Source organism: Erinaceus europaeus, chromosome X (genome assembly GCF_950295315.1).
Source record: "Erinaceus europaeus chromosome X, mEriEur2.1, whole genome shotgun sequence".
NCBI lineage: Eukaryota > Metazoa > Chordata > Mammalia > Eulipotyphla > Erinaceidae > Erinaceus > Erinaceus europaeus.
The window spans coordinates 104,306,056-104,318,292 of NC_080185.1; the positions used below are offsets into that span (position 1 = coordinate 104,306,056).

Consider the following 12,237-nt stretch of genomic DNA (forward strand, 5'->3'; position numbering starts at 1 on the left):
CCCAGCCTTTAGGTTCATGATTAGTCAATAATTTCTTTGACTTTATATGTTAACTCTCTTTTCAGCCACCAGGCTCCAGTTCCTACCATGATTCCAACCAGACTTCCCTGGACAACAACCCCATCAGTGTGTCTGGAGCTCTGATTCCCTAGAACCCCGCCCCATTAGGGAAAGAGAGAGATAGACTTGGAGTATGGATCGACCTGTCAATGCCCATGTTCAGCGGGGAAGCAATTACAGAAGCCAGACCTTCCACCTTCTGCATTCCACAATGACCTTTGGTCCATGCTCCCTGAGGGTTAAAGAATAGGAAAGCTGTCAAGGGAGGGGGTGGGATACGGAGTTCTGGTGGTAGGAATTGTGTGGAGTTGTACCCCTCTTATCCTATGCTTTTGTCAGTGTTTCCTTAAAAAAAAAAAAAGAAAGAAAAAGCATTGTCTGGGAAGACGGTGTCATAATAGGACCAGAAATTCAGCTTTTGTAGTTATCTGGCAGGGTTAGATTTAGATACATCATGGTAAGGTCTTGTATGGTACAGTAAATCCTAACCATGGGACTCTCAAAGTAAAACAAGCTCCCATATAACTTAGTTATAATAATTATCTGGTACCTTCTTAATCTCTCAGATAGCAAGACACCTTCCTCATTCTCTATAAATCCCATATTTCTCCCAGTCTTGGAATTCCTGGGGCTTTTCTCATTTTTCTTCATGCTTCTTTTGATCCTTACCATTTGATACTGAATCTGCTGATCTCGACCAAATCAATTCAGCCAGTGCCACCTCGACATAATTCACTTTAGACTGTATGTATGCATCTTAAATTAAAAGTGCACAATAGTCTACATTGATTCAATAAGTGCAGCAAACAAGTAGGAAGACCTATAAAAAGACACCATAATGTACTTAATCAAATAAATTTATTTACGGCTCAGTTATTTTGGGGCTTCAGGGTTATTGCTGTATTCACTATGAATTCACTGCACCTTGCAGCCATTTTTTCCCATTTTCTTTTTTTTCTTTTGTTTAACTTGTTAGGACACAGAGAATTTGAAAGAGGCGGAGGAGAATGGAGATGGAAAATGTGAGACGCCTGTAGTGGGGTCTCAAACTCTGATCTTTGTGAGGGTCCTTGAACATAGTAGTATGTGTGCTTAACCAGATGCACCACATGAGACACAGCCCGATCCAGAAAAATTTTTCTGTGATCTCTTAAGAGTCTTCTGGTTCTGTTAGTCTATTTCTTTACGTATCCGAGTCGAGGGGATTCCTACCTATTTATTTTTAAACACTTATTTCTTCTTTGTTCTCTTTTTTGGCTGTATAAGGCACTTGTTCCTATTGGTGTTGTCCCGTATACCTCTCTCTCTCTCTCTTTTTCTATGTTCAGTTTTTTTTTTAATTTTGTTCTTTCTTTTTCCTTAGTTCAGCTACGACATTCTTTATCTGTATCATTTCTGTTATCCCTTCTTTCATATTTTGTGCCTTTGTTTTCTTCTATTAAGCATATCCAGCAGGACTTTTGAATATTGCTGTTTTCTAGAGGTGGGATTTTTCCCGTCAGTCTTATTTCCAGCCTATTAGCAATGTTTCTTGGATGTGAGGGCGATCTGGCTGCGACATCTGTCACCTCATTGATCATTAGGGTTGATTTGGCTGATCTGGCTGGCTACGCGGGTGTCCCCTTCCTCCCTCACCACTGTGCGCTCGGTCGAAGAGTATGGCCTTCCCTGAATAGAGACAGACTTGTTTGGTAGGGTATACGAGTAGCTGTGTTCTCCTGCTAGAACCTCAAACAAGCTCCCAAGGTCCTATTAGCATTGTGTCTTAAACTTACTGTTAATAAATAATAAGTGGTATTTTACATCACATAGTTTTATAGATTTGAATTTTATATTAATTTCTAAACTAATGAGAGAACCACTGCCTTACTCTGTCTTGCATATACATTGCCCTCAATCAAAATAGAGACCATATGTATACAATTCATACTCTTTTTTAATTTATCTTCATTATTTTTTCCTTTTTAAAAATTTATCTATTTATGTAAACAGTCTGAACTTTCAAAATCAGTCATGTAAGATATAATTGTATATTTTGATATATCAGATGATTTATATTGGAAATAATTTCCAGACCCCTTTGAAAATTCTAACTTTGCAGCCTATTCCCTGATTTATTACTCAGTATAAACCCACATATCAGGGTTTATTCAATATTCATGAGATTATTAATTTATAGAAATAATGGAAAAGTAGTGGTGATACTACCTGTCTTCGAACATTCTGTTGTATTTTATGCACAGAATTTATAACTGTCTGTAGGCTTTTTTTCCCACTGTTAAATCCTCCTTCTGTCCTCAGAAAGTCCTGCTACCAAAAAAAAAAATCTGTCTTGTAGATTTTGAATAAGTATGGGATGAAATTATTCACTTCCACTGAGACTTAGTCACAAAATATGTACCAGTCAAATATGGGAAGGGATGTCAAGATTAGAAAGTTAGAGAATTAAAATCAACTGGCAGTTAGTGGTTTGGTTGTGGTGCTTTATGCCACTGTAACAGTTTAGCTCTTTGGGAACAGTTCCAGATATTTTAATTTATTTATTTATTTTTGTATCATTATTATTATTTTGCCTCCAGGGTTATTTCTGGGGCATGAGGCTGTTTTTTTTCCCTTTTGTTGCCTTGGTTGTTTTATTGTTGTTGTTGTTATTATTATTGTTGTTGTTGTTGTTGTTGTCATTGTTGGATAGGACAGAGAGAAATCGAGAGTGAAGGGGAAGATAGAGAGGAGGAAAGAAAGACACCTGCAGGCGGGGAGCCTAGAGCTTGAACTGGGGTCCTTGCCATGTGCACTTAACCGCTGTGCTACTGCCCAACCCCCCACTTCCAAATATTCTAAATAGTACTTGATACCAGTTTCCAGTTGGAAATTAACGATTAAGGGGCCTTCCATACTCTTACCTTTCCATTTAACATATGAATTGTAGCATGCGGCTATGTTCTGTTTCTAAAGCCATTTCATTATTTATCTCGATCATTACAACAATCTAATAAGGTAGATATGTTAAATATTAATGTTGCAGACATTTGTGCACACAGAGTTCATTAATGAGGATTTGCTAAAATGAAGGTCATTTTGGAGGAGATAGAAATGTTTTGCAAGTCAAACTGTGAATTTGGCCCAGCCTGTAAAATGTATGGTTAGCATATCTGAAGCCATGTTTTTAACTCTTTGCTCTGCAAAGTAATTTGTGGACAACACCAAGGGAGCTTATGGCTAGGGAAGCCCTGATTTATTTACTTTTCCCCTCTACCTTCCATTGTGCCTCCCCTGCCTTTTAAAAACAAAGGTTGATTTGTGTCCTGGCTGGAGGATCAAATGTTGATCCCTCAACCATAAGTTCCTGAATTTGATCCTTGGCATCACATGTGCTAGAGTGATGCTCTGGTGTGGTCTCTCTGTATCTGTTCTCTTTAAAAAAATTAATTTGGGGAGTCGGGCTGCAGCGCAGCGGGTTAAGTGCAGGTGGCGCAAAGCACAAGGACCGGCATAAGGATCCCTGTTCGAACCCCGGCTCCCCACCTGCAGGGGAGTCGCTTCACAGGCGGTGAAGCAGGTCTGCAGGTGTCTATCTTTCTCTCCTCCTCTCTGTCTTCCCCTCCTCTCTCCATTTCTCTCTGTCCTATCCAACAACGACAACAACAGTAATAACTACAACAATAAAACAACAAGGGCAACAAAAGGGAATAAATAAAATAAATATTTAAAAAATATATATAAAAAAATAAATAAATTTGTGGGGACCAAGCGGCTGTGCACCAGGTTAAGGGCCCATATTATCAAGGGCAAGGACCTAATTAGAACTCTTGTTTCCCACCTGCAGGGGGTTCCCTTCTCTCTGAAAAAGAGTAATGTACTTTTTCACTTAAACAGATAGAGAGAGAGCATATATGAGAATAGCCCTAGAGTTTGTGTGTGTGTGTGATACAACCTTACAACCTACCATGTGGCCCTGTACCTCACAGCTGGCCAGGCACCCCGCCCATTGCGCTTTCTCTCTGCCTCTCTCTGTGACGTTATCTGTTTATAAAGTTGTGGCCCCCCACACACTAAAACCTAAGTGGCTCTTAGAAATACTAATCAGGAGCTCCAGTGGCACACTCGGTTAGCAAGCGGTGCTTATACAGAAATACTAATCAGAGTTTCAAAAATCTGTATTTAGGTCAGAGACATAGAGAAATTGAGAGTGAAGGGAGACATATAGAGGGAGAAAGAGAGAGATACTTGCAGCACTGCTTCACCACTCCTTAAGCTTCATTCCTGCAGGTGGAAATCAGGGGTTTGAACTTGGGTCCTTGTACAAAGCAATTTGTTTATTCTACCAGATTCTCAACCATCTGGTCATATTATTTATATTTCTACTTTATCAGCCTCTTTTCTGTGAAATACAATAACTCCCCTATAAAATGTCTCTCCTCCATACATAAGCCCACCAAACATCATACGATTTTCTCTAACATTTCTAACTCTGAATCATAATAGACATTAATACACATCCTTTATGTCCAAGCACTGTGTTTCCTGGCAGCAATACTATTTTATGTGCGTGCTAGTAAGGGATTCAGTCAATAAGGAAGCTCTCTGAAGTAAAATTTAATTTCATGAATATTCAATTGAATTTATTTTCTGCCATAGATCTCATTAACTAATAATAATTTTTCTGCTAAAACTCTTAGATATGCTAAGAAATAGTGTTAATGGGGAGCTGGGTGCTGGTACACCCAGTTGAACACACGTTGTCATACGCTAAAACCTAAGGTCCAGCTCTTGGTTCTGCACCTGCAGGGGAGAAAGTTTCATGAATGTTTAGGCAGTGTTGCAGGTGTCTTTCTCTCTCCCCCCCTCCCCTGTTCTCAATTTCTCTTCTGTGTTGTTAAATATAATAAACATTAAAACCATAAGAATAAAAGAGACACCGTTCAGGTGTATGTTTATTTTAATACTTACACCCTAATTAATTCTGTTGCTTTTTTCCATTTGCAAAGTCTAAACCTCATTAAACCATTACAGTGTTGTTATTGTCTGTAGTAACAGCTAAGCAAATTGATGTTGGCTTATAGTAAAACGTACTATATTAGTCAGAAATGGCATGGCATTTTTCTATGTTTTAATATGCAAAATTACTTCATAGCTTTTCTGACAGATAGAATTGAGTCTTACTGGTGCAAATTTGCCCAAGATTAATATGCATTATATAGATGGCCTTGCATGAAAATTTTATGGGCACTATCCTATATGTTAATCTCTCCCATTTTCTCTAAATTATTTATGATAATCTGACATAGACTGAATTTTATTTTTTATTGTAAGTATGTGTTTATTGGATAGAAACAGAATAGAGAATAACTGAGACAAATGGAGGTGAGAACATAGAATTTATAATTTAGAGATAAGTGCGGGGTTAGCATTACTTCACTGCTTATGAATCTTCCACCCTGCAAGTGTGGTTTAGGCCTTGATCCCAGGTCCTTGTGCATGGTGACATGTGAGCTTAAGTGGGTGCACCACCACATTAGCCCAGTATTTTAAATTAGAATAATTTAGGCACCATTTTTTGTGTATCTGGCAGAAGGAAGGCAATGAATTCATGATGTGGTTACCTGCACATTGCAGAAATTCACGTTTTGTTAGCACCCCCATCATAGCAGATGAAATGCAGGACATGCATTGGATTAAATTTTGATAAAATCACTATTTTTCCTTACTGACCAATATAAGTTTTACATGTTTTCATGTGGGCTTTAGAATCAATCTTAGCAAGAAGTTAAGTATTTCAGAAAAAGCAACTCCAATTGAGTCATTTTCCTTTCTTATATCCTTAAAGCTTACTACAATTAACTGAAATTGGACAAAGATTGGTAGCATGATGATCAGTAGCCAACATTTTCCATATTTGAGTTCCTAATTATTTCCCTTTTTAAAATTAAATAGTAGTTGAAATGTCCGTCATCACTTGAGTACAGTTTCTCATCTTCCTGTGATAGGTTCATTATCCCCATCATCAATGTAAGGCCTCCACCATCCTCCACAAGGTGTCAGTACATTAGATTCTATCATTGCCACAGGTAGTTGTTTTTTGTTTGTTTGTTTGTTTGTTTGTTTTGTTTTGGTGAGGAAAGAATAGGAAAAAGAAAGGAAGAAAGAACACAGGTAGGTTTTTTTTTAATTAAGGTTAAAATCACATTTTTGTACCAATATGAGTTCATGTATCATCACTTTTATGTGTTAAACAGACATGTCCTATTGAAATTGATATGTAAGATGGTCGTTGATTATCATTGACTGAAACAGATAATTAATTTTTCTGCAATAATACCAACAGCAGAGAATTAAGTCATTGTAGTTCTGATAACGCTTGGTTAATAAACATATTTTCATTTTGAAAAGAGCCTGCGTTGTCAGTTGTTTAGGAGAGATTCTAGATTCCATCTTCTTGGAAAATGACTTATTCTTTGCACTCATTTTCTGTGCTTGTTGACTGATAAACGTTATCATCCCAACAGAAAATCCAGTCAGATTTGACAAGTCATGAGATCAGCTTGGAAGAAATGAAGAAGCACAACCAGGGAAAGGAGGCTGCCCAGCGGGTACTGACTCAAATTGATGGGGCCCAGGTATGCCTCCCTCATTCATAAATATTTCAGCACAGAAACATAGACTGTGTTAGATTATTAGCAATAATGGAATCCATTCCATCATTTGTCAACAACAGATAAATGATGTCGACTTTTTTTATTTCTGTTTTAGAGATAAAAGATTTAAGATAACCATTTTTTTCTCTTTCACACTATTGAGCAATTACCAAATAGTTAGTTCTTGATAATGGGAGACAGTGATTATTTATATATATATATATATATATATATATATATATATATATATATATATTATATATATATATAATATATATATATATATTATATCAAAAATAGAATTTTATTCTGTGTATCTTCATGAGTATAGAAAACTTTTAGCAAAAATGTTTTTGACTGGATGAAAATATTAAATCAGTGCTTCCTAATTTTTTTCAGAAAAAATTACAAGATGTTTCCATGAAGTTTCGCTTATTTCAAAAGCCAGCCAATTTTGAGCAGCGTTTACAGGATAGTAAGATGATTTTAGATGAAGTAAAGATGCACTTGCCTGCTTTGGACACAAAAAGTGTTGAACAGGAAGTAGTACAGTCACAGCTGAATCACTGTGTGGTATGTATCTGGTTTAGCAGATAAAAGTTCAGCTACCCTCTGACTTTTCTTATTAGTAAGTATTTTGTGATCTTCATTGCAAGAGAAATTTGGTCTTCGATACATTTTTAAAAATACTTAGTTTAATGAGAGAGATACTGAAAGACACAGAAACAGAGTACAGCTCAGCTCTGAGGTTTGATGTGGCCGGACATTGAACCTGGGAGTTTGCACCCTCTGCTATGAAAGTCTTTTGCATAACTATTTTGCTGTTTCCCCAGCCTGATAATTTTTACCAATTATAATATATTTTGTAGTCACTGGCACTTAACTTCTCCAGAGTGAGACCTTTCCTGGATACTGGATACTAAGACAGTGACATGTGGACGGGGTATTTTATCAACCTTCAAGACTTGGCCAGTCACCCTTCTCTTTGAGTTTTCTTGTGCCCCCCAAATTGTATACTGTTAAGAACAAAATTAACAGAAGTGTTTTGAGAGACAAATCCCCTTTTCCTGAAATAATGACCCCGTAATAAGTGTCTGTCTTGAGTCTAAAATTTTCTATAAAATATATAGAAGGTTATTTTGCTTAATCCTAGTATACATGTAAATATATATTAATGTAATTAATTTATTAATTTTATATTTGGATAGGGACAGAGAGAAATTGAGAGAGGAGGGGGAGATAAAGAGAGGGAAAGAGACACAAGTGCTTCAGCACTTGTCAGCACTTGTCAAGTTTTCCCCTTGCAGGTGGGGACCAGTGGCTTGAACAGGTGTACTCCTGCATTGTAATGTGTGCGCTCCAACTGCGCCACCATGCGGCCCCTGTGAATGTATTTTCCAGTGGACATCCTGAAAGGGGATACATTAATCTACAGACAAGATATAATAATATTAGCTTGAATAATGCAGAACAGAGTGGTAAATAAACAAAATAGTTTTGAATAAAATTTGAATATAATAATGTATAGTTACTGGCAGGTACTGCTGAGTTAAACCTGTAATATTTGATGTCAAAACATATCTTTTGCAACAAGCTTTGAAAACAAATCCTCCCAAGTACACTCTCACCACAGCTAATATTTAAAATGGAAAAAAATCTTCATCCTCTTTGCAGAACTGGTTTATAATTGTACCTCAGCAAACAGTTCTGTTAGTAAATGAGAGACAAGATCAGCCCTGCCTTCACATAGGCCTGTGTTTGCATTGACAAACCCAGGGGCCAACAGCTCAAATTATGTGCTTAGTTTATTAGTAGTTTTGTCTAAATGCCAGAACCAAGCACAAGTAGTTAGCTTGCCCAGCAGAGTATATATTTTTCCCTATCCAAAGACCCATATTTGAGGTCCCAGAATCACCTGGCAACATCAGGATTGGCATCAGGGCATGTGCCACGGATTGTGAGACAGTATTGCTTGATGTATGACCTTGTCTCACTATCCTTGTCTCTCCTTGTCTGTCCTTCAGTATCTGAGGCCATAAGGGGGAAAGAATTGTCTAAAGGAGTAATAGGATTATACAGGTGAAAGGTCTTTATAAAAATAGGTGAGACAAACAAAATGAAATGCCAGAACCAATTCATACAGTCAGACCATTATTGTGTTGTCTAGTTACAACTTTGATATGGTCTATTGCTTCAGACTATCTACTGTGTAAAATCAAATCGTGATCTTTCCTTTCAAAATGCATATATTATCTTAGAAATAATTACCAACTTGAACACAGACTGGATATTTCTGATTCTTCTTGACATTGTCTCTACCCACTGAATAAGAATGGGTAAGAATATCTTGTGCGAAATTTCAGTGTAGAAGCAAGTATTGAGATTCTATTTTAATTTCAAAGAGAAACCCCAGACTTAAGAGTTACCTCATCTGGTAGAGCATGTACTGTATCATGAGCAAAGCCCTGGCCCCACATGGGGTCATTACACAGCCTACAGAGGAAGCTCCTTCGTGATACTAGCAATTAAAACTGGCAACTCTGGGGCCTCACAAACAAAGGTCGCTGTCAAACTGCTGTGCTATCTCACCTGCCGACCTCAATGACTTTGATATTTCTAAATGCATAAAATTATTTTTTTTCTCATTTGAAGCCTTTAAATTACCTACTGCCATCATTATTTTTAGTACGAATAAATTTAGTCATTGTGATTCTCATTCATATGTGAGCAAATTAAAGAAATTATTGTCAGCCAGGAGTAAATAACATAATGGTTATGTAAAGAGACTCTCATGCCTAAGGCTCCAAAGTTCCAGGTTCAACCCTCACTCCACTGTCAGCTAGAGCTGAGCTTTGCTTTGTTAAGAAGAAAAAAGAAATTACTATTTAAACTTATATGTGAATTATTATGTAACACATGCTTGGTTACATATGCACACACATTTATCCCTAGGGATGGAATTACTATTAGACTTATGAGACTTATGTCATGCCATGAAGATTTATTATCACAGTATGCTTTCATGAAGAAGTAAATGTTTACTTTGTGGTTGTATACATTTGAATTTTACAAACTATTTTTATATGTGTTTATTTTTCAACTGTGATTTACTTGATATTGCCTATACACACATTTCTTGTTCATACATTTTATATATCTATTGAAATTTTTGTCTGCAAATGTAGAGATTCTACCCCCTGCACAAATGAAGTTGCCAAGAATGAAAATGTCTGGGATGCTACATTACAGTACTATGAGATTCCTATATGTCTCATTTGCAGTACCCTGTCATTGATTTTTTGGGGGAATGGATAAATGGATTATTTTCCCATCTCAAAGATAGAATTATTGGACTCTAATGCTTAAAATAGTAAAAAGAGAGCAAAGGGAAAATTAGAACATGTTATTGTCAACTTGAGCTGGATTGCCAAATATATGAGTCACACACATCCTGCTAGTTACAGTAGCTTTAATCCAATGGACTTGAGGGTAATGTGTGTGACACCTTTGTTGTATGCTTTACATTGGGTTGTTCTAGCTCTCCCCCGCCAAGAAAATTGGATCAGTCCTGCTAGTTTCGCGGGCCCGCTTGGCCCCGCCCCTAGAAACCCCGAGAGGGTTCCAGAGTTCCAGAGTTCCAGAGTTCGAGAGTGTTTGGCGCCGCCGTGGGGAAAGAGGCAGCAGAGTTCTGTTTGGTGATTAGTTTGGTTTAGTTTATGAATCATTGTTCCTGAATAAAGAAATACAGCTTCCCTGCCCAGCCGTATGTCTTTGGTCGTCTCTGTTACCCACCCGTAAAGCTAGCCCGGCCAGCTGGAGCCACCGAATTTTAACAACACACCTTGATATGATGTGTCTGGTGTCATCATACAAAGTTGAAGTGTTTTTACTTCTTAACCCAGCCTGGTAAGCCAGTCAAAGAAATTGTATCTATATTAATATGTAGTTGATTTTAAATAGATATATGAAAGCAAGAGCAAAGGTCTATGTTTAGAACTGAGTCTCAGCTATAAAAATGTATCTTTGGGTCCAGGTGGTAGAGCATCGGGATAAGCACACCATGACACTAAGCATGAGGACCAATGCAAGGATCCTGATTTGAGCCCCCAGCTCCCCACGTGCAGGGGGGTCACTTCACAGGTGGTGAAGTAGGTCTGCAGGTGTCTCTCTTTTTCTCCCCCTCTCTGTTGTCTCCTCCTCTCTCAATTTCTTTCTGTCCTGTCCAACAGCAATTACAATAATAGCAACAAGGGCAACAAAATGGGGAAAATGGCATCCAGAAGCAGTGGATTGGTTGTGCAGGCACTAAGCCTCAGTGGTAACCCTGGAGGCAAAAAAGAAAAAAAAAATCTTTGTGGAGCGGGTGACAGGCAGTGGTGCACCTGGTTACATACAATGAGCATACATATAGGCTCAAGCCCCTGATCCTTGGCAGGTGCCCCTCTGTCTCTTTTTCTGTCTCTCCTACCTTTTTAATTTCTCGTTGTCAAAGAAAATGTAAATGTGTACTAACAAGTAAGGAGATGTGTTGGCATTGTTACTATTTTAGTATCCATAGTATGAAATCAGTTTAGTATGTCTTTTGCCTTTTGTTTCTACTTAGAACTTGTATAAAAGTCTGAGTGAAGTGAAGTCTGAAGTGGAGATGGTGATAAAAACTGGACGTCAGATTGTACAGAAGAAACAGACAGAAAACCCTAAGGAACTTGATGAAAGAGTAACAGCTTTGAAATTGCATTACAATGAGCTGGGAGCAAAGGTAAATCCATGAATGATAAAGCCACCATTGGTGGCTTAGTCCTGTTTGTGAATTGTAAAGCACAAGACAATAATTATGTAACCATTGCTTTCCAAAGTCAGAACCATATATGTCTCAGTTGACAAACAGTTTAGACAGAAAACAGAAGTAGAGATTTCAGTGCCTCATTCACATGTCTAATCAACAGTGTCTTTTTTTTTTTCAGTCTACTTTAAAAAATGCTAAGGTTGGAGAGATTTATATTTGTCCATCAGAGATTTTAGAACTGGTTTCATGCTTCTAAGTTTGCCTTTTTATTGTATGGATTTACATATTATGACTTGAGGGTTGATGCCTTTTAAAAACTCTGATATTTATATTTAGTCCGAATGCAACTGATATGTTATGCCTGCTCTGCTTTAGCTGTAATAGAGCTAGCGCGTCACACAGTTGATATTTCTCTGTGTGGTAACCTTAAATGACTCCCCTCATTTGGATGATACTGCTACATGATAGCCTGCCCGTCAAATCCCTTGGCTCTGTGTTTTTTGTCCTGCGCAGTAGGTAAGGAAAAATTGTGTATCACTGTTAAAGAGCACTTTATGTAACCCGTTCAAAGCTGTGGGATTTCATGGATCCCTCAAGTTATACATTTATCCTATGTAAATGTTTAGATTCCATGCCTCGATGCTGCTAGTAATTATAAAAATAATAAGAACATGTATTCTCAACATTAATAATCAGTGGCGTAAATGTTTAAATGTCTTTATATTCCATTATTGTATATTATCCAAATTATTTCTT

The 12,237-nt window shown here is 37.4% G+C and overlaps 1 protein-coding gene across 7 annotated transcripts in view; it reads left to right on the plus strand.

Moving 5' to 3' along the window:
• DMD (dystrophin) overlaps nucleotides 1-12,237 on the plus strand; it is a 2,449,111-nt gene that overhangs the window by 1,033,681 nt on the left and 1,403,193 nt on the right. For all 7 annotated transcript variants that reach the window (XM_060182733.1, XM_060182732.1, XM_060182735.1 and 4 more), the window contains 3 exons: nucleotides 6,567-6,677; nucleotides 7,095-7,268; nucleotides 11,299-11,454. In XM_060182733.1, coding sequence (XP_060038716.1) covers nucleotides 6,567-6,677; nucleotides 7,095-7,268; nucleotides 11,299-11,454 — 441 coding nt within the window. The remainder of the gene's footprint in view (nucleotides 1-6,566; nucleotides 6,678-7,094; nucleotides 7,269-11,298; nucleotides 11,455-12,237) is intronic.